This window comes from Lepidochelys kempii, chromosome 7 (genome assembly GCF_965140285.1).
Source record: "Lepidochelys kempii isolate rLepKem1 chromosome 7, rLepKem1.hap1, whole genome shotgun sequence".
Classification (NCBI taxonomy): domain Eukaryota; kingdom Metazoa; phylum Chordata; order Testudines; family Cheloniidae; genus Lepidochelys; species Lepidochelys kempii.
The window spans coordinates 4,413,594-4,440,376 of record NC_136386.1 but is presented as its reverse complement, the minus strand read 5'-3'; the positions used below and the strand labels follow the sequence as shown (position 1 = coordinate 4,440,376).

General features: G+C 42.4%; 1 protein-coding gene across 6 annotated transcripts in view; it reads right to left on the bottom strand.

Annotated features, from left to right (window-relative positions):
* Positions 1–26,783, bottom strand: part of PTPRG (protein tyrosine phosphatase receptor type G) — a 616,375-nt gene that overhangs the window by 190,376 nt on the left and 399,216 nt on the right. For all 6 annotated transcript variants that reach the window (XM_073350970.1, XM_073350965.1, XM_073350966.1 and 3 more), the window contains exon 5: positions 22,694–22,789. In XM_073350970.1, the coding sequence (XP_073207071.1) occupies positions 22,694–22,789 (96 nt within the window). The remainder of the gene's footprint in view (positions 1–22,693; positions 22,790–26,783) is intronic.

Below are 26,783 nucleotides of genomic sequence, written 5' to 3'. Positions count from 1 at the left end.
AGATAATAAAAGTTGGGGTGGCATTGTCCCATGTACCCACTAGTTACCAGGGGCCCTTTGACTAGCAGGTTGAATAATCCCCAGAGGGAAGTGCTGTGAGCCTGATTTCTTGGGACACTTTGGTTTGCTCTAAAACTAGACCAAACGAAACAGAGAAAATGGTCACTTGGGAACGACCCTTGCTGGACTGACTAACGGAACAGAGAGGGGCTGCAGGGAGACTCCTTGGACTTGGCTGAAGCAATCTGGGCTTGACTTCCCTGCAGACCTGGCTGGGGCAAGACACACGATATGGGGGGCTGTGGCTGAAAACCACCTGGTGAAACCTGCATATGGAACTTAAAAGGCATAAGGATCTTGTGCAAGTTTCTTTACACTGAAACGTACTCCTCTGGGTCTGCCGGTCCTTGCACAAGGTTTCGAGGGCACCAGGCTCCATGAAGACTTCTCCTCACTTCCGGCTCAACCTCATGAGTTTGGAGAAGAAGGAAATTCCTGGGAGGGCCTGTCCTGTGCGGAAGCATAACGAGGCCGAAACGAGACAAACCAGGGCAACATTTGGGCTGTATTCCTTCCTCCACATACAAATCCGCTTGCACTAAACCCCGCCTGAAAAGTAGCGTTCAAAGTTCCGGACATAAATAAATTACAGCACCCCCTATTGGGAAGTGGTTTATTGGAACAGTACCCACCATGAGACAAGCCGGCAGAAGCAGAGGCAAGCAGCTGCAGCAGGGGCCTTCGAACACTGATGGCATCCCCAGTGTCCAACTGCTTTCTACATTGTCATGCAGCTGATTGGCCAAGGGCTCCAATCCCCTCTTACCCTATTCCTCAATCTCTGCACATCAGCCTCACTCCACCTGCCTCCCAGGCTCCCACGCTTCCTCCCATCCCCCTTCCTCAGTTTGTTCAGATGTTCTTCTCCCCCTAAACCTGTCCAAATAGTCCCTGTAACTCCCCTCTCCCCCGCACACACAAACTTTGGGCGGGGGGGGGGGAACCCATTGTGGACTAACATGATATTTGCCTCCTCCCCAGCCTCTAGTCTGTGCTGTATTTAGATTGTAAACTCTTTGGTGCAGAGACTGTCTCTCACTAGGGGCTCGTCTACACTATGGGAGCTGCAGCAGCAGTTATAGTGCCCTAGCTGTGCAGGCCTTGACCCCTGGAGTAGACGCAGTCTGCAGTGACTGAAGGGGATTTTCCGAGCTCCTGTTGAATGCAGGACTGCACACTGAGGCCCAGGCATGTTACTCCACAGCTGTTTCCCAAAGTCTTCAAATCTTGCCACACTGGAAAGTTTTCTCTCTTCTTATTTCAAAAGTGCTTTTCTTATCTCATGCAATATTACACATACCATGGCAAAGATCACATCTGAAGCTGTTTATTTTTACTTGTTTAGAATGACCTAACTATTCAGGCTATAACTCACAAAAGAAATTTCCAATAAATCTCTTGTTCTGTGTTTAAAGGAAATGGAAGAATAATTGTGCAGAACAAAAAAGCACTTAAAATACAAGTGCATTAAAAGTCTGGAAAACATTCAGTTTACGGCAGCGATTTCTTCCTCTTGAAATACAAAGCAATACAGAAGATGACATGACATGTGTACTTGTCTCAAGATGTTGTATATTTCAGAAGTGGGAGACCTATTTGAAGGCTATTCAATCAATGTGAATATTTGATAGTCACAAAGTCACAGTACTTAACATGATATTGTAAAATCAGTCCTCTATTCCTGGCATTTCCCTGATCCACTGGCTTTCCCTGTGCCTGTACTGACCACAACCAGTATCCAGGTGTCATTTTCATCCTTGCTGCCTCTCGCAGATCAGAAAGCTGTCTTCCTTTCCAAGCTATACTTCAAAATAACCATGTAGGAACCAACTAATTAAAATCAAGATACATTAAAAATAAAGCGAGAAAATCTGATTAAAACAAGAAGCTATCTGCACAACATGCCCAGTCTTATTCTCAGCAAGAGGTAAGCTACCTGCAGGTGAGCTTATCTAGGATTTGTTTTAGTAAGGGAAAAAATTTGTCTCCCCTCCTTTCATCCCCCTTGACCTTTTCCACCACTCTGCCTGTCAGTGACACATCCCCTTTTCGTTTTCAGGTGTGCAACTCCTCCACGTCATCCCCACCCAATCCTTCAGAGTTGGTGACCATTTAGAACGTTAAAGGTGTGATTGGATTCATTAGCACATCAGACATTCAAGTCGAGGTTACACTGCAGCAATCTCGAGTGTGGTGTCGGACCAGCTGAATCACCTGGCAGAATCGAACAGTCTCCGACCTCTGTACATGACTATGCCCCCTATTTCTGCAAACTGCTATCCATCCCTGGAGGAACTTCCCCAAATTCCTCTCTCAAGGTCTAGCATTACAAAGGGCACTTTAACCTTGCCTGAACCTTAGGCTTTGTCTACACCGATATAACGACGCTGATGATACGAGATAGAAGGGACGACAAAAACTTCAGCTGAGAGGTATACTGAGATGGTAACAGAGAAACAAGGTACCAACAGTAACACAGAGAGAAAGGTGGAATTGCCCAAACTGTAAAATACCTTTCAAAAAAACTCCAGCCCTCACCTATCACATGAATACAGCAGAAAACAGAATGCTAATGCCGCAAGAACAGCTAACTGGAAGAGAGAGAATCTCCATAGCTCATCAACAATTTACACAGGCCTCCAGCAGATCTATTGAACAGGTGGGGTAGAATCCAGCTGTCCAACACACCCAGACACTCAAAAGTTTTTCTAAAGTCTGTGTTGTCATATGGCACTGCAACATACTGACCCTGTGCCACCTGGCTGGTATTCACTATCTCTCTCTCCCTCTACCCACCATCTGTCCTGAGAGTAAAATGAATGCCTACCGGGGTATAGTGAATGTGCCAGGCTAATGAGCTATTTTAGGCTGGAGGATGATGGATGTCTTCATCCACAACACAGAGACCTTCCAACAGACTCTCATAGAAATATTTAAAGGTAGCTTTAATTTTTATATGTAGCTGTATGCCCAAGGTTATGAGAAAAGACTAGCCTTACCATAAGGTGAGATGGGTCCTGCATTATTATAGAATGTAAGCTTGTTATCTGAGATACAATAAATCTCTGAGGATATATGGAGTAGCAGAAGTTAATAGTTTGCTTAGCTGTATCGCTGGTAATGAACTGGCAAGGGTAGAACACTCCAAAAAGTTAACCTTTTCAGCAGGGGGTTGGACTAGATGACCTCCTGAGGTCCTTTCCAACTCTGATATTCTATGAACCTAAAGTTTAATTTGATCGGTATGTACTTTGAGAGAATACTTAACTTGTCTGATCTATCTCAGATGCTGAATGGTGTGTCTGCCCTGCATATCATGGAAATAAAATAGGATATAAAATTGAGAGTTTTCGCAGCCTGGAATACAAAACGCTGAGAAATTTTTGAAAAATAATTGATGTAGTCTGCTCATGTTTCATACAGGAATATTTCAAATTATGTTAGATGTTTTAATAGGATCTAGATTTGACAGAAGTTAGCCAGCTGGCAAGATAAGCAGAAGAAAGAAACTAGAAAATTTTGAATTGACTGCTACTAATATTCGGGAATAAATATGGTCTAATACAAATCATAGATGAAATATAGAAAAGAAATATTCACGGTTACAATGACAGAGCTTGACTTTCTAATCAACACTTAGCACTATTGTCTATGGCTGGTTTTTAAAATATATATTTGCTTGCATTATCCTGAGGGAAAATGTATCTAGAGGAGTGATTTAATTCAATCATAGATTCCAATAATTCAACCCTGTTTCTTCTAAGACCCCAGAAAGTGGCACAGAAAGTAAAGCTTACAGATCACCTGATGTAATAATTGTGGTGTTAAGGTAATGTATGGCACACTATAGAGAGACTAAAAGAAAAGGAGTACTTGTGGCACCTTAGAGACTAACCAATTTATTTGAGCATAAGCTTTTGTGAGCTACAGCTCACTTCATCGGATGCATACTGTGGAAAGTGTAGAAGATCTTTTTATATACACACAAAGCATGAAAAAATACCTCTTCCCACCCCACTCTCCTGCTGGTAATAGCTTATCTAAAGTGATCACTCTCCTTACAATGTGTATGATAATCAAGTTGGGTCATTTCCAGCACAAATCCGGGTTTTCTCACCTCCCCATCCCCCACACACAAACCCACTCTCATACTTTGTGTGTATATAAAAAGATCTTCTACACTTTCCACAGTATGCATCCAATGAAGTGAGCTGTAGCTCACGAAAGCTTATGCTCAAATAAATTGGTTAGTCTCTAAGGTGCCACAAGTCCTCCTTTTCTTTTTGCGAATACAGACTAACACGGCTGTTACTCTGAAACCTATAAAGAGACTGAAATCCAAAGTTAATCTGTTTTTGAAATATTATCCACACCAACTGAAGACGAATTTTAAATTGAAAAATTTATTTTACCAGGAGCAAAATTGAGTTTGCAAAAGTCTGGCTGCTTTCTAATATTTTACTCTCATTTTACTCTCTTAATAAAGAGAGGAGTTTGCCAAATCTATAGTTAGGCCTTATTAATTTGATATAGTACATACGATGCGAAACCGGTATTTATATCCAGTAAGTCTCTTCACTCTTTGACAATTACTGTATTGCTATACGTTTTTGTCTACACCTAAGTGACACAACTACTGTGATCAGAAGCTAAATGAACACATATCTCACACTATCAGAACTTTTTCATTGTCTCCACATTTCTCAATCTGTTTTTCAAACACCATGGGAAGGGAGAAAACTTCCTGCCCTAACTTTCAAACACTGAAATCTTCTCTTTCAGAGTTGTCAAGAACAGGTTCGTGCAACCTTTCCTCAAAACATGAGATACATGACACACTGTTTTAATTCTCGGTGAAGAACAAGCCCTGCACTGGTAATCCTTTGCATTATTTATCTCCAGTAGAACTTGATGCTCACAAGAGCACGCCCACACTTTTTGGTTGGTTTCTTAATAGAACCTGAATACCAGCGTTACTATGGAACGGTTTGGAGAGAGTGGCAAAAGGCCCACACTTAGGGCATGGCTACACTTGCAGATGCAGAGCGCTTTGAGCCTTCGGAGAGCGCAGTAGGGAAAGCGCTGCAGTCTGTCCACACTGACAGATTCAAGTGCACTGGCATGACCACATTTGCAGCGGCATTGGGAACAGTGCATTATGGGCAGCTATCCCAGCATTCAAGTGACTGCAACGTGCTTTTCAAATGGGGGTGGGGTGGGGTGTGACAGGGAGTGTGTTGTGTGTATGTGGAGGGAGACCGCCTCCCTCTCTCACACAGCATTCCACACTAATGGTTGCTTTGTCTCAGAGCAGATAAGCAGCCGGCTGTCAGAAACGGAGCTTTCAAAGGGCCTATCCGCATTCCTGCGGTGATTCAAAAACAATGACATGAGTGGCCACTTGACTTAAGGGGATTATGGGACGTTTCCGGAGGCTGATCAGAGCGCCGTAATGCAACACCTCATTCACACTGGTGCTGCGGCGCTCCAGCGGGGGCGCAGCAAACGTTATTCCACTCGCCAAGGTGGAGTATCAGCAGCGCTGTAGCCGCGGAGTCAGAGCGCTCTACGTGCCTTGCCAGTGTGGACGGGGAGCGTGCTAGTGAGCCTGGGGCTCTTTTATCACACTGTAATTCACAAGTGTAGCCCAGCCCTAAGTATCACACTTGGCATTTTAAAATTCCCATATCCAGTGCTGGCTTTTAAAACTGAAGCAGGATCTACCCCTGCCAGCAGTGAAGTCCTGATTCCATTCAAGTCAGTGGATGTTCTGCCCTCAACTTTAATAGGGCCAGGATTCCACCACAGCTGTGCGACCAGAACAAACTTGTTACAACTTGGGCTCATCAAAATGAAACAAGCAGCTCATCTGGTTTAGTTAAAATTAGGTATATGGTCAAAGCCACTCTTGAAACATGCATAAAAACCATGCCCATTTAGAAAGCTATTTGTGGAAACACTGGTTATGGCATTGTAGAGGAGAATGCTAGGAGCTCTCAGTGACATATTGCTACCAGAATGCTATCACAGCTCAGATTTGTTTCACAGCTATGTGGTTGTCTGAACCCTGGGAACTAACTGAAAAAGTGGAGCATGCTTGTGAGTAGAATAGAGACTTAATATTCCCAGCTTGGGGTTTCATTTCAAACTCACAACCGAGGCCAGCTTTGCTGAGCGATCTGAATCTGGAACTAGTTAGCATTATGGGTGAAAAGTATGGAAACAGTGTCAGGTTCTCATGGTTTGGATCCAAATCCAAACAAAACCTTGAAGATTCAGCTTGGTTCTGATCTGTGGTTTGGGATTAGTTAATAGCTGAACCACAAAGTGAAGGGGTGGGGGAAGGGAATAAACAAGAATAGAGGGCAGCAGTTTCACATAGGGCTCAACCTGGGAAGGTGCTGAGTATTCTAGTTCCATTCTAGCAAAGCAATTAAGCAGGTGTTTGAGCATGTAAGTAGTATCACTGAACTCAGTGGGGCTACTCACATATGTAAAGTTAAGCACAAGCCCAAGTGCTTTGCTGGATCAGAGCTAGAGTGCTCAGTACCTTGCAGAATCAAACCGATAATCCCCTATGAGCTGCAATCACAGAGTTTCACACAGCTTTGCTTGCATACACTCTTTTCTATGGTGTTGTCAAAGCAAGGGAAGGTTTAACTCACTTCCAGCTACCAGAGCTTGCAGTGTGAGGGCTCTTTCCAGTTGAAAACTGGTAGCAAACTCCATCCCCATTTGTGTACACTTTGTTTATATTCTTTAGGACAAGAATTTCAGAAATATGCAGGGTCTTGTACAGCTATTCGTGTTCTAGACATTATTAGAAGTGTATTTGATAGGGTGCCAGGAAGGCTGGGTGGCCTAGTGGTTAGTGATCTGATGTCTGGCCCCTTTCTTCCCTGACAGGGCAGCAGAGATTGGGCCAGGAATCAGCTGGCCTGTACATATATCTGGGCCCCACAGCCCTTAAGAAGGTGTGTTAGGGGGGCCTGAGACCTCCACCAGGAACCAGCCCAGGGCCCTGTGTGAACCACCATTTGCAGGGTCTTCCCGTCAGAGAGTCTAAGTCAACTGGCCAGGGCTACTTCCTACCTACATGGCCCCCCTAGTCCAAATAGCCTGTCTGTGGCTCACCTGGAGGAGCACCCCATGGGGACCTTTCGCAGCATGCTGCCATTGCCTCAGGTCCCTGGAGAGGCCTAGCCCAACAATGTCCTTCCAGTCAAAGAGTAAAGTTCACTCACTGCTGGGTGCTCTCCAGTCTGCTTAACAGCCTCTCTCAGCCAGGGACGCAGTGTTTCTCCCCCAGCAGAGAGAGGCTTGTAGTGATGCTCTCCTCACAGAAATGCAGGACTGGAAGGGACCTTGCTAGGTTATCTACTCCAGTCCCCTGTACTGAGGCAGGACTAGGTATTATCTAGGCCTGACCATCCCTGACAGGTGTTTGCCTAACCTGTTCTTAAAAACCTCCAACAAGGAGATTCCACAACCTCCAGTAGGTAATTTCTTCCAGTGCTTTACTACCCAGTTTTGGGCCCCACACTTCAAGAAGGATGTGGATAAATTGGAGAGAGTCCAGCGAAGGGCAACAAAAATGATTAGGGGACTGGAACACATGAGTTATGAGGAGAGGCTGAGGGAGCTGGGATTGTTTAGCCTGCAGAAGAGAAGAATGAGGGGGGATTTGATAGCTGCTTTCAACTACCTGAAAGGGGGTTCCAAAGAGGATGGCTCTAGACTGTTCTCAATGGTAGCAGATGACAGAACGAGGAGTAATGGTCTCAAGTTGCAGTGGGGGAGGTTTAGATTGGATATTAGGAAAAACTTTTTCACTAAGAGGGTGGTGAAACACTGGAATGCGTTACCTAGGGAGGTGGTAGAATCTCCTTCCTTAGAGGTTTTTAAGGTCAGGCTTGACAAAGCCCTGGCTGGGATGAATTAACTGGGAATTGGTCCTGCTTTGAGCAGGGGGTTGGACTAGATGACCTTCTGGGGTCCCTTCCAACCCTGATATTCTATGATTCTATGATTCTACCCTGACAGGAAGTTTTTCCTAATGTCTAACCTAAATTTCCCTTACTGCAATTTAAGCCCACTACTTCTTGCCCTGGCCTCAGTGGTTAAGGAGAAAACCGGATCACCCTCCTCTTTATAACAACCTTTTATGTACTTGAAGACTGTTATCATGTCACCTCTCTGTCTTCTCTTCTCCAAACTAAACAAACACATTTTTTTCAATCTTTCCTCGTCTTTGCTAGACCTTTAATCATTTTTGTTCCTTTCCTCTGGACTTTCTCCAATTTGTCCATACCCTTCCTGAAGTGTGGTGCCCAGAACTGGATACATGCCTTGCTGTAACTAATCAAGTCACTGCATATACAATAATTATATGTTGCATTTATTTGTACAATTTGAGCTATATCAGACTCATCTCTTAAGAAGAGACACAGGCAAAAGATTTCTTTGCCAAAAGGGTATCTTGGTTAAATATTTTAAATAAATACATAAATAATACATCTTCTGTATATTCTTTCTACCACAGGGATCAGACTGAAATAGGACAAAATAACAAACTAGCAATAGTCTTTTATTTGTATAAAATTTTTTAACCTGTTGTCCAAGATGAGTTTTTATAACATTTGGTATGCTACCCAAGAAATACTATGAGTCTTACATTGTTTATTATTGCCAATACTAGCAGAAACTTGGCATCGTTAGATTTGAGAACTGCAGAAATATTTCTTCAGGCAGAACAGCTTACATTTAATAAGAATAACTTTCTCATCTGAGCCAGAAGATTACATTTTTAAAGATATAAAGGCAAAGGAAGTCCCAATTTATTCAGACTTTACAACCAATCTCACTTTTATGGTACAAAGCAGAACCAGGTAATCATTTAAGAATAGATTCTGAACACATCTTTACTTAAAATGTGCCATTACATGAATTGGTAGTCAGAGACATCTGAAGACTCTACAAGTTTTTAATTGCAGAGGCAGAGGTTGGAATGGAGGCCACACAAGTCCCTCCACTGTTCAACGGGGCTGCATAAGACAGCCCCCACAGGCCAGTACAGGGATGGACTGGGGATCTGTGATTACTGGTGGGAGTAGATGGATTGCACCTCCCAAGCTCGTCTGCACTTCATCCACATAAAGTCCGATTGCTCAGGCTCTAAGTGGGGCTAAGTGGGCATGATCTTCAGGTGACTGCACAAAATGGGGTCTTGGAGAGGGGATGGGGGGTACAGAGAGATGGACTGAACCTACATAAGACAATTATTATCCAGGAACCAGGGCAGACTGTTAAGGAGAACAGACAAAGCTGATCTCCACAGAGTGGCTGGCTATGAACTGGGCAAGAGAACAAAGTGAAAGGGATAGACACAGACTCTTAAACGTACAACTACCATCCTTCAACCTTTGTAACGGAGACCCATTCTATCGAGACTCGGCACAAGTTATGATAGTTCAAAAGAGAGATGATGCTTTATTTCAAGGTTCTATCTGTTTCTTCTCTCTCGGATACAAACAGGATCAGGTTTAAATACAACTGTAATTTGGAATTGGATATTCATACTGAAGAAACAATTGCTGATTATCCCAGGGGAGGAGAAAGGGCTTTATGGGAGGCAGAGTAAACAGGTGGAGTCCACCAACCCTGCAGTACCAAAGACACAAGGAGGAGCATGACAGGGATGTGAACCTTGCACGAGCAGGGGCCATAGATGATTGATAAGAGTCTGTGCTCTCAATGAGGGAGTTCCTCAACCTTTCAGTACGGAGCCAGACTATCAAGGAATTTGTTCATGCAGCATTAACATTTCTTAGTCTACGCAGAGAGAGAGAGAGAGAGAGTTTTAAAATGTGTTAGTAAAATGGTGCATTAAAAACACCTCTTTCAGTGAGACAAAAGTATAAACAGTCTGAAATTGTAATTTGTTAACAAAGCATAAAATGCAAAAAGCATTAAGTGTTGCTATAGTTAGGGAATATCTAACTAATTTGTTCTTTTATTCTGATAATTATGATCAGCAGGCATCCTGGTTATCAATCTTCCCTAACCCACACAGGGTGTGAGATAATATGATTGCTATGATTGACTACTGTAATTTTTACATATTAGACATCTAAGTATTGGTAGCAGGAGTCTGCTAACGAAACACCCATGAAGTATATTCTATCCCTGTAAAGATTTTTACTGTATGGCCACAAAATTAATTTCTATTATTAAAGGCAAGACATTCATAACTCACAGAGAACCAAATTACTGTGTTTAGGATGCTGACATTAAAAGACACTCTAAATAATAGACACTTTAACAACTTAATGCTAAACAATCTGTTCCGCCTTGTATTTAGCGGTGACACTCTGAGCACCTTACCTCTGAGACCTGGAGAAGAGCTCTGTGTACCTCAAAAGCTTGTCTCTTTGGTCAGAAGTTGATTCAATAAAAGATACTCTCTCATCTACCTTGTCCCAATTTCAATATTCCTTTGCTAACTCCACACCCCAGCATTTAAGAAAAATACAGAGGCAGTGATTCAGTAAGGAAAAATTAAGATATGAACTCATGCTCAATGAGTTTTTAAGGGAAATGATTCAAAAACAGAACATCTTTTTAAAATAATGGGATAATTAAAGTAATTCAATGTAACAAATTAAGATATAAGTCAGTGATACAAGGCAAAAAACAAATGTCGTCCCAAAAGGAATTATTAATCCTATTACATTAATTGATTAATAATCACTTGGAAAAGCAAAGAAGCTGCAAGTCAAAAATACTTACACACCATAAACTAAAAGACACCAATTCTGACATGTAAAGGCACATGAAAGTGTAGGAGCATAGGAGTCTATTCTCTGTGCAATGCTCATGACGAACTCATGATTAGTGTAAATAAGAGTAATCTCAATACACTGAGAAGAGACAATACCCCATCAAATGTTAGAGGTGGATTCAAATCTAAATCTAGAGTCTTTTCTCAGTAGTGAAACAGCTTACCAGTTTTTCGCTCCTATCATCAGTAACGCTGGCATTTTCATTAAAAAAAATCAAAGCGATGGAATATGCTGTCTCACTAAAAGCAGGAAATAGCAAAAACTCATTAGACAACCAGTCACCAATGTAAGCTACCCTCTCTGTTAACACACCAGAAAGAGAGAAATGAAAGTGTAAGGTGATAGTTACCATCCCAACACAGACCTTAATAAGCATTAGAACCTAAGGAAATATCTACAGTGAATTAAAGACAACACACGATTCATTCCTTTTTCTGATTATGGATAAGTTGCGTTTATGTAGATGTACCTGAGATGGAAAAGAAAAAAAAATCAAGTCCAAAGACTGACTGTGTATTCTGCTATTTTGCTAAACATAGGAGAGAGAACTACATTCTGTCACTCTGTGTATAGAGCATGCTCTTTTAAAGTCTGATCTTATAACCAGGCTTTAATTGAAGGTTTTACATTCTGGAGGTCATCTGTTCATAGTCTTGGGTTTCATACTCCCATGCTCTATTGAAAAATACCATGAAACAATTTATAAAGCAGAAGAAAGGAGGGCAAAATGATTGTTTGGGCCTCGTGGAAGATAAGTGCATGTAAGGTAGATTATCTTTCTGTACTGCACAGTCTGCCTGCGGATAGAAAAGTTTCAACACAGCACGTTGCAACCATCATGATGTAGAGATTGCAAATGCCTGTTGGCAGAACACAGGAAAGCATAAGCAGAGAGACGCCTTTGATTCCTAGAATGGTCAGTTTCAGCCGTTTTGTCTGTGTCCCTCTCTCATTCATACACGTACGTGTGAACATCACTGCACTCCAACCATTCTCATCACAGTCTTTCTAAATTGATCAGTATGAACTATTTCTAAAGGATAATCACTAGGAATGCACCACCACATGAACAATAGAGACTAAACCCACACTCCTCTGAGGATGAATGGGAGTTTTGCTCATGTGAAGTATATGGGATCAAGCCTTCAGAGGGCTTTGCAAAAACTCAGATTCTGAGCTCTCGGGAGTCAGGCCAAAGTACATCCGGCAGTGTTTGTCGCACCAGTATTTTCCACTGCATCAAAAGAACATCTGAACTAAATTTAAGGCTTCAATGGGCATTGTTTACTCAGCACTCTGGAAAATTAGGCCACCTATTTAGGAGCTAAAATATAGCTTTAGCATTTAGGCTCTCCCCCCCCACCCCAAAAAAACCAACCAACCAAAAACAAAAAAAGGTAGACATTTGTTTCAATACTAAAACTTTCCCTTATTATAGCAATCCCATACAAAGACACTAAACTAAGATACAGTTGCAAATGTTAAGCACTCAGAAGTCAAGAAACACCAAAGTTACTATCACATTTATTTAGATAACTAACAGCGCGGGATGGAAAATGTCCTCCCTCCCCCTGCAGAACATTTCAACAAAAGATAAAAAAAACCCATATTTTTCATTGAAATTTTGAGGAAAATTACATTAAAATCCTAATTCTTGCAACAAAAAATTTTCAATTCAAAATTTTGGATCAGCCCTAGTGTTTTATTTTAGGCACCCAAGTCTGATAATCTTAGCCACAGAGACAAATCTTGGGAGCTGTACAGTGCTTTCCGCCTACTGAAACCAACACTAGTTGAGAATATTAGGCACATCTCAGTATTTGGTGTTTAAACTCTTTGTATGGTAAGAAATCATTTTTTTCAGGCCTTAATAATTTTCTAGGCATCTATGTACTCTAAAGGTAAGAAGATATTTTTCCTTTTGTAGAGATGCGCCTTTGAACTGTAACTTGCAGTATCTCACAAGCTCTTTCTTAGAAAAATACACCTGCAGAGCTGTATTAACAGTGTATATCTCCTATGATTTGTCTATTTGTGTTTTTTGTATGACCCATCCTCTTTAACTGTTTAGAAGTTTGTAGATCAGATGGCCTGAAGGGACCACTGTTACTTTCTAGTATGACCTCCTGTGTAACACAGATCTTAGCACTTCTTTTAAATATTAATTGGAGGAATGGGACTGGGACCTGGTTCTCTCTCCTCCCAGGTGAGGGCCCTCATGCGCCCTCTGGCCCAATGACTATATAATTATTTACCTACAGCAGAACTGCTTCAACAGGAGAGACTGAGAGCCCAGTCCTAGAGACTGAGAGCCCACAGCCCAGTGGTTAGGGCACTCACCTACAAGATGGGAGGTCCATTTTCCACAGCAGGCAGGGTGGGAATTTTTAACCTTGGTCTCCCACAGCCTTGGCGAGTGCTCTAACCACTGGGCTAACAGTTATAAGGGTGGCAGAACCACCAACCACCATCATTTTTCTTGAAAAACAGCTGACCTGGCATAGGTACCCAACTCCAAAAGAGGGTTCACAGCAGGCGCCTCCCTCCAGCCCAGAGTTAGCTGCCGGACACCTTTTGAGGGCCGGGTGTAAGCGACACGCCTCTCCTCCACACGCCATATCCTCCTGGCTAGTTTAGGTGGGTCCCCGCTCAGCTTGCTGGATTTTGTGAACCTCATTCTCAGGTGCCAGACTCTCCCCGTGTATTGTACAGGGTAACTCTGCCAGGGCTGTGAATTCCACCAGGCTGCAGGATGCCTAAAAGTTAGGCCCTGCAACCCTCAGCACTGCAGCATCTCAATCCCCCTTGGGAGTTCCACCTTTGGTGCCTTTCTGCATCTTTGAAGGTCTAAAATACCTTTAAAAATCCTACATCACTAGAGTTGACGCTCTTGTCGACATACCAGCATGACTCATCATTATAGAGATATTTAAACAGCGGAAAGCATTTCTAAAAATGGTTTTAAAAATTCATTTTTATTGGATCTTCTGTATTTGTTTAGCTATGTGCAATGTATTAACTAATCACTTCTGTTTTCTTTTTAAATGGCAAAACAGATTTTTATACCCTCCTTGTGGAAATAAGAATTCTGTTACCTCCTCCTGAATTTCTGCACTATTGAATATTTAACGGGTGCTCAGGGATTCAGTATTGTGTCTTTTCACAGCAGTAATCAAGGGCTGAAGTACTCTCCACTATAATGAATATTCTGTATGCTTGGAAGATGAATATTTCAAATGCAAAAGCAATATGTTTGTTTTGAACACGTTTCAGTTTGGCTTTAATAAAGCAAGTAGTGAAGTGTGCAATGAATTACATTGTGATACGGTTACAAAAAGAGCAGCGCAATATGCCTGAATGCATTTAATCCATGTAACTATACATTTGAAATGTGACTTGTACATATGTTTCATATGAACTAGTATGAGTGGCTGGCTCAGAGACGACTAAGGGGATTTGTGGCCTGTCACTTCTTGGTTGCCAGGTCACAACCTGCAGTAACTGGGGCCCAGATCCTGCAAAGCAAGTGAAGCACTAGTTTAACCCATAAGTGGTCCCATTGAATTTAAGCCTTTAAATTAAGCCTGTGCTGAATCGAGACCTAGTAGAGGCTGAGGCCTGGTCTACATTACAGAGTTAGGTCAACAAAAGGCAGTTTACGTTGACCTAACTATGTAAGCGTCTACACTTAAACCTGGTTTCACTCCAAATCATAGTAGTAGACTAGTGCGCACATTCAAGATAGAGTAGCCTGTTAGCACCTCTGCAGTCATAGGACAAAAAAAGGGGGGAGTAGTGCGTTACAGATTCTAATAAACAGCAAATCCAACACATTCTTTTTGTCCTATGACTGCAGAGGTGTTAACAGGCCACTCCACTTGAAAGGTCTCTTCAAATCTGTGCTAACCACCTATGCTAAACAACCCGTTCCACATTGTATTTAGCTGTGAAGCTCGGAATACCTTTCCCAGACCTGAAGAAGAGGTCTGCTGCATGCCCCATTCCAGAGCCTGGCAGCTGCGAAACACCACCATCCAAAATCCCTGGTCAGAGCCCTCCTGCTACCCACAGGGAAGGCTGCTATGAACTCCACGAATTCCGAAGCTAACTGTGACCAGTCATCACCAACGAGGACTGGAAGAAGATCGTCATGGTGGATGTCACAGTGCCCTTCAAAAACAGGACCCCGGCCTTCCATGATGCCCGAGCTTGAAAGGTGGCAAAATACGCCCCTCTGGCCAAAACCTTGAGAGCTAGGGGTTACCAGGTTCAGATACATGTGCTGATCGTCTGAGCCTTGGTTGCATGGGACCCCAGTAACGAGCGCGTGTTGAGTGAATGCAGAATCGGTCAACACTATGCTCGGCTGATGTGGCAACTCATGGTGTTGGACGCCATCAGGTGGTCGAGGGACATCTTCATAGAACACATCATAGGACATCGGCAATACCAGGAGGGATGAGCTGGAGTGCCAATGAGAAGTGCAGTCAGGGAAGTAACTGAAATACTTTCCTCATGGACAACCTACCCTAAATACTCAATTACTGAGGGACAGTCTTCACTCATTGATATATTTTGCTTTCCACAACCAACTCTCTGTATAACTTTTCATGAGCGATTACCCAAATAACTTGGATGCTAATATCTAAACTACATTCTTAAATCTATTCACCTAAATCTGGGCTATTGCTGACTATGTACTCTATGTATCATATGACTTAAAAACAAACTTTGTATTGTGGATAATCTAAGCACTACACCCAGATGTACAGACACTCTTTTCTCAACCTATGTATTATATAATTTTTTAACATTAGCTGCATTAAAAATTTTAAATCTGAAAGCTCGTCTCTCTCTCCAACAAAAGTGGGTCCAATGAAAGATACTACCACACCCACCTTCTTGCTCTAATATCCTGGGACCCACACGGCTACAGCAACACTGTGTGCCATCCAGATTGGCAGTCCCAGCAGAGGGACCGGTGGTTTTAACCACATCGATGGAACCTCGAGACACCTCTCAGCTTCTCAGGGGTGAGGAGCATGGGCTGAACCATGGAAAGAAGTATGCATAGCCACTACACGTGCCCTGCCTGTTCTACAGATCAATGGAGGACTTCTGGCTAGAAGGACAATAGATACATGGAATCTAGCATCTTTCACTAGCAGCGAGTTCACTTTGAAATCATTACAGGGTTAGATGCTGAATGACACAAATAGCAAGGTAAAAGGGACACCCAATACAAAAACAGGTGCATGATTAAGACATTCACAGCACGGACACAGTCCTTGATGAGCTGAGCCAAATCTACTGTTTGTACGCAAGTACTTTCCATATTCCCTCATAGATACAGGATTTTTCTTGAATGCTGCTTAAAGTGAGGTTATGGTCAGGACAGCAACTGTGTACAATGGGACCTTTTTCCCCTCACTGTATCTGCTCCCATGTCTTCAGCATCTTGCTATATGTATGCGAGACATGGACGCTAAGAAAACAGGACATTCAGACCAGAGTGGATTTGATTTAAATCAAATTGATTTAAATCACAGTTTAAATCACTAGTCAGGAAGACTCAATTTAATCGTGGATTTCTACATAAAAGTGCATTCTTGTGGGTTGTTATAACCTTAATACATATTTTTCACAGCTCAGAGACAGATGAAACCCAAAGTGGTCTCTTTTACGGCCTGCTGCCATTATAGGTTTTCCCTTCTAGTGAGAGGATGGTATGGTAGATCTCAAATCAATGAAGGCTACACTCAGAAAGACCATAAGACATCTGGAATATGCTGGTCAAACAGTTTCACTTTTGTTTCACTGCCTGTCCCTCCCTTCTCACGTTTATCTCCAGACTTCTTCTCCTTGTCCAGATCTATTCTGCCCCCAACAATCTTCTATTCATTGAACTTTTTGAAACTTTGCACTTTTAGAGAGAGGTAAGGGATTGACTCTGTGTACACAAATTTGCAGAGGGACAATAGGTCTGCTATTTCTCATCTCTATATATTATTTATTTATTTTAAAACATTTTTGCTGTTCACAAGCATGTTATCTCTGGAGACAGAAATACAGTCTGAGAACTGCAAAACTAAGCATCTCTGATGGTATCTTCTAGACCAGGGGCAGGCAAACTTGGTCTGAGGGCCGCATCGGGTTTTGGAAATTGTATGGAGGGCCAGTTAAGGGAAGGGGTCATGGCCTGGCCCCCACCTCCTATCCACCTCCCCACCCCGGAACTCCTGCCCCATCCAACCACCCCGTTCCCTGACGGCCCCCTGGGGACACCTGCCCCATCCACCCATCCCCACTCCCTGTCCCCTGACTGCCCCCCGAACCCCCGCCCCTAACACCCCCCCACCGCCCCATCCAACCCCCCCTCTCCTTCCTGACTGCCCCAGGACCCCTGCCCACATTCAACCCCCTGTTCCCGCCCCGACTCCTATCCACACGATGACCACACATCCTCCTATCTGCCCGATGACCACCACCCTGAACTCCCCTGCCCTCTATCCAACCCCCCGGCTCCCTGCCCCCTTTCCGCGCTGCCTGGAGCACCAGTGGCTGGCAGCGATATAGCCGCGCCACCCGGCTGGACCCGGGCCATGCTGCCGCCGCCGCCACCATGCAGCACAGAGCACTGGGTCAGGCCGGGCTCTGCAGCTGCGCTGCCCCAGGAGCTCCCAGCCCCGACGCCCAGAGCATTGCGCCAGCGGTGAGGTGAGGCTGCAGGGGAGGGGCCGGGGGACAGCCTCCCTGGCCAGGAGTTCGGGGGCCAGGCAGGAGGGTCCCACGGGCTGCATGTGACCCGCAGGCTGTAGTTTGCCCACCTCTGCTCTAGACTGAGCACTGAGTCCCATTGGGTAGATAGAAAGATTAACCTAAATAATCTATACAGAAGCCCGAGCAACCCCAGAAGATTGGGTTCCTAATCCATGAACTATTGGAACTCATTTACAAAACTTTTCTTAAACATGACATGAATATATTGTCCCATACTATAGAATCAGAATTTATAATCCCTATTCCACGATGAGATATCTTTGAGCTATAATGTATCTTAATCAAAACTATCTTTAGATAAGTTTTTTCCTCAAAAAGCTTTTTATAAAAAAAAAAATCAAATTTTTATTTATTTTTTTAAAAAAATCATTGAATTTTATCCACCCTGATTCAGAGGCTTTCTGCCTTCAAATTGAAATGCTACCGGCAATTGTTGCACGTTAGCTCTATCTCCTATACGACTAACGAGGAGGCAACTGCCCAAATGTACCGTATAAGTGGAGTGATACCTGACATTATCAAGACAATCAGACAAAGCAAACTTGAATTTGTGGGACATGGGAGCAGAGAAGATTGCCAAAGCAAGTTTTGCAGGAACTGGTGCCAGGGCAGGGGGCACCTGCTATGAATGTGATTCGACAAGGAGACTCACTGGCTGGGACGCAGTATGGGACACTTCTCAAGGCTGTGTGAAGACGGCACATCATGGAGAGAGATGGCTGGCCAATTCTTCCCATGGACTTGTCTTGTGTTTACTGTGCACTGTGATGACACTTTTGTCTGTGTCTGCTCCCTATGCATCCCAGGAGATTAATCTGCTAATTTTTAATGACAAAAATGAGTTTTGACTTCTATTAGGAGCACAGAGCCCATTCATTTGTGGGAGGGTAAACTGGATTCTTTCCTGCCTTGTGCATCTCCAAAAAGCTGCCAGGGTGAAATTTGATCAAGGCTGATCAGGACTTAAGTCAGACTTAAATTGCACACAGGCCTCATGCTGGCAGAAAACCCATTGCTTTATTTGCAAACTGAGAACATCTGATATGGAGTCCTTGAGAAACAATCAACATGGAACTCCCCATGGTATTATTTTTAGAGAATCATTTTTCAGGAGTATAACCACACTCGAAAACAAAGTCAGATTAACACCTATGAATGCATGCTGCTTGCACCTGCAAGAATTTCTCATTCGACTTAACCTTGTAATTTTATTCATTCATGAGGTCAACTACCCTGACAACATTTAAAATAATAATAATAATAATCGTAAGGCTTGAGATAAAGTCTCTGAAAGCAATGAGAAAAATAGAGACTTCATCAGCACTCATTACAACCAAGTTGTAATTGCTTCAATTTAGTCAAGTTCAGATCCAATGTACTAAACTTGAAAAGTGCCCTTGAAACATAATGAATTCAATAAAGAAAATTCTTATATGGTCTAAGTTAAATTATTAAAAAGGAGGAAAAGAAGGGTTCTTAATTATTTAATGTTTCACCAATAATTATATTGCTCAGTATAATATTCACTTACTGCGGAATCTGAGTTTAGAAGGAACTTGTGAATTTGTGAATATCAGTCAAGCACAAAACACCTACCAGACCATAAATTTGGTGTGGTACACACACAAATCCAGTCTAACACTGCATTAAAACCTTAGGAATAATTCAAGCCTTCATTTAATGGCAAACCCTAGCAAATCCATTACATGATATAATATTTATGTAGCAAAATAGGCACTATTTAATTTTCTTTTTGTATTTAAAAAACAAGCTTTGTCCCATAATTAATCCAACACTTAGAAACACATTCCTAGATGGTGAAGAGAGAGAAGGCTTTGTTACTAGACAAAAAACCAAGCATCTAAAGAATTGAAAACTATGAGTCTAATATTGGAAGGGCCAGTAGTATCACAGAAAAAGCAGACAGGGACATCCCGGAATTTTCTGGGCGGAAGTTAGAAAACCATTCTTCAAGGTGACTACTTGCATATAGTTATTTAAAACATCAGGATAAGTAAGGTTATTTGCATAATGCCCCAAAGAATGATGTTAAGAGAAGTATTCAGCACCTAGTGGTAGAGAGGGAAACCTTTTCTTCTTATTTTTTGGCCTAAGTCAGGATTCACTATCCCCCACTCTGTGATATGCCCCAGCATGCAATATGCAGCTAGATTACAACCAGAATAGAAGCCCACTGGAGCAAAGAAGGAGCCTTCAGAGAGCCAGGGGCTTTTCATATTTAGATATGCATCATGGTTTGCAAAGGTTAACAACAATTTACTCTCCTTGGGGATATCAATTTTACACACATTTATTTTGTCTTAAGTCAAATTGCAAAGGTCATCTGAAGCTTTTTCTTTCTATTCAGAACCACTGAAATACAGAAGATCCATATGTAATAATTTCCCTATCCCCTAACCCTCCAGCCCTGCAAAGACTTACACATGTGCCTATGTATCCCACTGGTCACCATGTGTCATGCATCCCTGATCCATAGAGGACAAAAGTCTTGTCCAGCTGACGCTATGTACCAGGGCTCTTTAGCTCAAGACACATGCTTTCAGCTCTAGAGACTCCCCAGTTGTTCAACCCCTAGTGTTGGCCAAGATTGCAGCTGTCATGCTTAACATTGAAGTCAATGGGGCTACTCCAGGTGTGCCGAATTCCGCACAACTTTAAATCTTTGCAGGATTAGGGCCCAGATAGCTAGACATTTGCACAGGTGACTTGTCATCCTTTCATACAGCTACCCAAAGGTAGTCTTCAAACAGATCCAAAAAGTGAATCATTAATACTTAACTGTTTATAATTCAAACTTGGAGGCAGAAAAATTAGGAGAAAGAAAAAATTCTTTGCAACTACAAGGCAGGCCTGTCATCAGGTCACTATGCCTCAGATTTAGCTTAGTCCCATTCTTTGGCAATGATTAGAGATATGGGAGAACATTCATCACATTTCGTGGCTCCTGCGACACAGGAACCCAGCTGCATCATCATACAGATGTCACATCATTAAAGCCCTGCAGGGCTAGGAATCTGAAAAGTGTGGATTCCCTACTTTCCCCAAGGAGTCACAAGACTCAACTGGGCTCAAGATACCTTAAAATCAGGATGTTTTACAATACTGAAGCACTACCTTACATTATTTTTAGTGGGTTTTATGGCTCCCTCTGAGCCCTGTAAAGTGGAACTCACGGTAACTAAGGCACCTGGTTTTGCAAGTGGAGGAATACAAAAAATAATCACAGTGAACTTTTAAAGACATCTGAAAAAAGTTTTTCTTCCTGACCACTTCCTGTGCCTTTTCCACTTCTTGGGTAATGGGCAAAGGAGCCTCCGGGGCTCCACCAATTAGACACCAATCCACCCTGCTCCACCAATTAGACACAGCTCTCCCTAATCAGGGCTACTCTAGAGTGGCTTTAGTAGCCCGAGGACCCCCATTTTGATTTAAAATTTTGCTGCAGACTCCCAAGCCCAACCCCCACTCTACCCCTCCCCCCGCTCCAACCCTGCCACTCCTCTTCCCCACTTCTTTCTGCATGCACATTTCCACTGAAGTCAACCCAATGGAGTATGACAATTTATACCAGCTGGGGAGCTGCCCCCTTCTCTTTTCCATGGAATGTGGTCAAAATCAAAGGAAGGAGAAGATAAGCCATATTTACTTTGGGCAGCGAAGTCAGGTCTGCCCATCTAACAAAGAAGACAACACACGTATACCCATGTGTCCATATTCCTTTCAATTGAACAGAATCGTCTCTTCTTGCAATCACATATCATAGGTTTTAATTCAGCGTCACAAAAGTAATAAAAAGCTCAACCTGCTCTTCAGGACAAACCCTCTACTTTTCCAAAGGTGTGCAATGCCCCTGAAACTCATTAGAGAAACAGGGTGTACCATGAGCTTTGTTGTTCTTCTGAAAAAGAAACATTGAGTAACCCACACACCTTCAGGGTGTGGTGTTCTGTCCCCTCTAGTGGCACCGAGACCATGGGGGGAGGGAGGAAGCGAGAGAGAAAGAGAAATGAGTCTGCTCTACATTCTCATCTAAGAGCCAGTTTGCTTTTAGCTCATGCAGTCGAGGCTCATACACTAAGCTCCAGAGGTCCCAGGTTCGATTCCGCCTGCCAACGACCAGGGTCTGTCGGTGTTACAACTGCACCTGGCATTGGCCAGTGTTGGAAGACAGGATACTGGGCTGGACAGACCATTGGTCTGACCCAGTATGGCTGTTCTTATCTTTAGTTGTTTCACATTGTTCATTAGATACTACCCTGTTTGTGACAGCTGAGTGGTGTAAAGTTGCTTCAACACCCTCTCCTCAATTTATCCGCCAGTCAGAAAAGTAAAAGCTCTCTTCTGATGTAAAAACAAACAAGCCCAAGATGCTGAACACCATCTCAATTTGACGTGACCTGCCAGCCATCACACGCAGCAGTCTCTGTAAAGGACTGCAGGGCTCAAGTGTGCCGAACCAACGAATGAACTAAATGAACATTAATAATCTTGAAAATACATTTTAAAACAAGAAATGCATAAATTCACAGAGTTGGAAGTGTGGTCTCCCCAAGAACTTGTTACCGTGGCAATTCAGAATAAGAGACTACTACTGAAAAATTGACTGAAGTTATTGATTAATCTGCTGGCAAATTATGTCTGAGTTTAAAATTTTCTACAAACAGAAGCACTTCTATATAAGTCTGTTAACATTCTGAGAACCTGAGCAACATGCTTCAGCAGCGAATTAAGTTCCATGATAAATGTGCTCTCCAATCTGTGCACAAGTCAAGTAGCTATAAAATCAGAATAATTCATGCAAAAATTTTCATTATGTTTCTAAATATACTTATTTACATTTTAAATCACACATCAGACAATATGAAATATCTTTCATTTAGACAGGTGTGAATGAGAAAACAGATGCATCCATTAAATAAGAAACAATTCAATGAATAAAAAAGAGTTGGCGACCTCTTTAGTTTTAGCGCTTTAGCCACCGTTTAACTTACTTGAAAAAACACAGCCATGGCTCCTATTATCCGATTTTCTAAAATTGCTGCTCCAAAACTGTCAAAGTCATCAGGATTGTAGAAGTAAATCTGCATCTGTAAAAATTAACACAATCAAATAAATTGTCTATTCCTGTAACTTTTAACTGAGGCGACATGCTGCCCTTCTATCAGATGTTACAAATCCAAGATAAACAATATTACACAGCAGAATTTCTTTAACTAGCATTTTGATTAACAGCATGGCTGCTTTACTAGGACAGTAACCAGGGACCAGATTCAAGGCAATGAATTTTAATAACAAACCAATGGATAAACAGCGCAGCCAGCCTGTTTAGGTGGCACACCCGTTTTCTGCCAGCATGTTCACATTTCTTTATTCATTACAGGCTTTTCTACAGTTCTGTTACAGCTGCTAAACAAGTTTATCTTGAAAATCTTTAAGGTTTTTTTTAAAAACAGCATTTTAATGTAGAGCGTTACTTTTTTATTTCTAAAGCAATTCATGAGATAAAAAAAGAGTATCAGTATCAATGCATTTTTGTGAGCCTCTGATAATCAGGACTGTCAGTTAGTTCCATACTTTTCCCTGACTTCAGTTAAACATCAACCAATTTTGCCTCAAGAGCTCCAGCATATGGAAGAATTATGACTGAACAGCGCCTTCAGACCTACTCATGTACACTGACTATCGTCACCACATTGATTAGTGTGTTCCAGCGGAAAGAGCACTGGATGAGGAATCAAGAGACCTAGGCTCTATTCCCAACTCTGCCACTGGCCTGCTGGGTGACCTTGGGCAAGTCTCTTCACCATTTCCTTTGCCCATCTTTGCTATTTAGATTGTAAGCGCTTCAAAGCAGACACGGTTTCTTACTATGCATCTGTACAGTGCACAGTTCTGTCAGTTCCTAATCCCAAGGGCCTACGGTAACACGGGTAACGTACATGCTGGTTCTGACAACGTTTCTGCCCTTCCCTGCTCTCTGATGGTTCTGAGAGACGGCTTGTGCTCTTCTGAGATCACGCTGTGGAACAAATCCTATCATCGCTTTGGCATGCGTATCTGTGCATCATGCTGCCTCAACAGGCAGGTTTCCACTACAGCCATGTCAAAGGCACATTTAGCCTCCTCGAGTGAAAAATAAATCGTAATTATCTTCCTGGGATAGTTACCAGACATGTTCAGTGATTCCCAGGGTTCTGGCAGCATACACTGGTTCTAAAGGTGTGAAACTACAGCAACACCTGCAGACCTAATGAAGCATTATCATGGGGAGAAAAGAAGAGGCCAAGATGAGGCTCAGTCTCTAACAGTGGAAATGAAGAAAGAAAACTACTTTTCAAATGGTTCACAACAATTGTTAAAATCCACTGGAAAATACCCTAACCTGGGAGTGACGGAAGGTGATTTCCTCTCCCCGGGCCCGACCTCATATACCAGTGTATTTACAGAGCTCAGAGATTCTGGCAGTGTCTTACAAATGTAGTGCCTCCAGGCTTGGCCAGCTTTTGACTTGAACAAACAGACTGAGAAACATCCAGTCATTGATGTTGAAATTAAAAACAATTCATTTTAGGTTGAATTGCTTAGGGTTCATTTTAACTTTTACAGACAGAAGCTCACTAGACATCGTAAATTACATTTTACTTCCCCTTAAAACAAACAGACTACAATTGGGTATTCCTCACATAAAAAATTTTAATATACGGTCCTCATCTGAGTTTATGAAGGAAAGTATCGTTCAGTGAGTTCAGTTATAAGCCAAAATCATTATAGACCATCTTTGCTCATAATATTTTAAGGAAATTAACTTTTATAATAGACTTTTGGATAACAGTGCAAATGACTTTGGTGAAATGGTCGAGTTGAGATCCTCCATCTCAGCACTGCAACTGCAGAGTCTAATCAACAGTATATACCTGCCTGATTACCACGTGTTGAAACATTTTCATGGAGCTCCCCTGATGTCTTTCCACAGAGGGCGGTGCTCTTACCTGTATCAGTCAAATCAAGGGGAACTGTACTGTATGAAAAAGTATTTTCATTTGTCACACACTAACATGCCTACATGAGCATATGGCTGGAAGGAATTTAGGAGTAGAGTCTTCCAAGGAATGCCATAATTTATATGTGCATGCGTCACACAGAAGTAGTGTTAAGAGGAAGATAACACGGCCATGGTTAATTACTCAAATTTCCACAGTTAAACTGCATGTGAAACCTGGTATTCTGACACAGTTTGATCATGTGATCACAGACTACTTCCTCCCATAATACAATATACTTTTTTCAGCAACTTCAGATACATGTGTAGCATATTTTCATTTTTTTATACTTAATGTGTGTTCCATTATCAGAATGGTCTTGTATAATATTATTATGAAACATGTTTATTACAGTGGTATCTGAGGACCAGCCAAAGCTTCACTGTGCTAGGCCCTGTACAAACCCAGTAGTAGACTGTTCCTACTCCAAAGAGCTTACAATCAAAATAGACAAGACAGACACAGAGTGGGGGAAGGGGTAGAACACACCAGCAGAACAAACAGAGATAGCAGCTAATGGCAGGTTAATTCCATGATGAGTTTATTTTTTTTGGCCAGGGCGGGGGTCATTAGGAGGGGATCAGCTAAATGGAAAGCAAAGGGGAGGGAGAAAAGATATTGTAGGGAGCTGGGGTGAAGAAGCCAATGCAGGGGAGAAGGGGGACAAGTGTGGAGTGAAGCTGAGGTAGAGAGACTGGGCGATGGGAGGGTTGAAGCAAACAGCTAAACAGCACAGGGTAGAGAAGTCCAGCAAAAACTGCAGGACGTTTTCTGAACATCCGAAGGTCCATACTTTGGCTGCTCCTGCCAGCTGGAATCTGGCAGATCTTCACTAATAGACATTTTAACCTAACGTTTTCTATCAGCAGCACAGACTTCCTTAACTACAATTCAGAGAAAAGACAATTAGCTATAAAGCTAACTTCACTGCATACATAGGTGACATAAATATGCCAGTAAATTTTCACTATTGCTCATTGTTATATGCTTAATATGTACAATGTGCTGTGCCCTTTAGGTATAAATGATTTTCATGGACTCCGTCTGGCACACATGGACCATGACTACAAGATACTACAAAAGTGTACTGAATGTTGCAGAAAAATGGTATCTTATTATAATGGCATATATGAGCACTAGAATATGCATGAGGGAGCAGAGTTAAGGTTGCCTGTGTAACCTTAATTGTGACATTCCCTGACTTTTGAGTGCTACAGTAGGTAGCCCAAATGCAGGTTTTTGTATGCTACGGCGGCTATTACTTTATTCTGGGGGGGGGGGGGGGATGTGGGGAGTAAAAAACATAAAAAGCAGCAGCTTATTCTCCCAGACTCTGAACCTCTTCACACTTGGAAGAATCTGACAATCTTTATAAGTATAAATTCCACAATCTGACACTATTTGGTTAGACATCACTAGAGTGCCGTGTTCCATGTAGCCTTCTTGACAGCTTTACAGCCAAAAGCCTTCCCCAGTGACAGGTCCTTCAGGCAAGAAGAGCCGTGCTGCTTCTCGCCCAAAATACTAGGTTTACACCAACCTTTTATGACTCCTTAACTGCTTACAAAGTCAGCAGGGGCCTAAATGGACCTTTAAAACATTTCACTATGTGGCTCACACATGCAGCATAAGTTTCCGTAGCTGCATGTTTTACATGCCTTGCAAACATTTCTCATGCAAACTGCACCATACACGAGCAGCATGAAATTTTCAGTGGCTAACTTAGTCAAATCAAAGCAAAGCTTCACTGGAACACACAGAGGCAAGTCTCCCCTCAGAGGGTTACTTCCTTGCCAGTCTTCTCCCCAGAACTGCTTTGGTTGCAAAAATTTTCTTATAATGGGAAAAGTTTATATTTTTCACTCCCTCTGTACTTGGAAATGGCTGGATTGTTTTTTCTCAGACTTTCTCAGAAAGATTCATTTTGCAGGAGAAATCAAGCCTGAGTTACAAGTGAATGAAAACAGGCTTAGAGTGAAACCCCTCATGTAACATTAACCCTAGATATTTTTGTCCATACCACAATGAAATGTGGTATGTT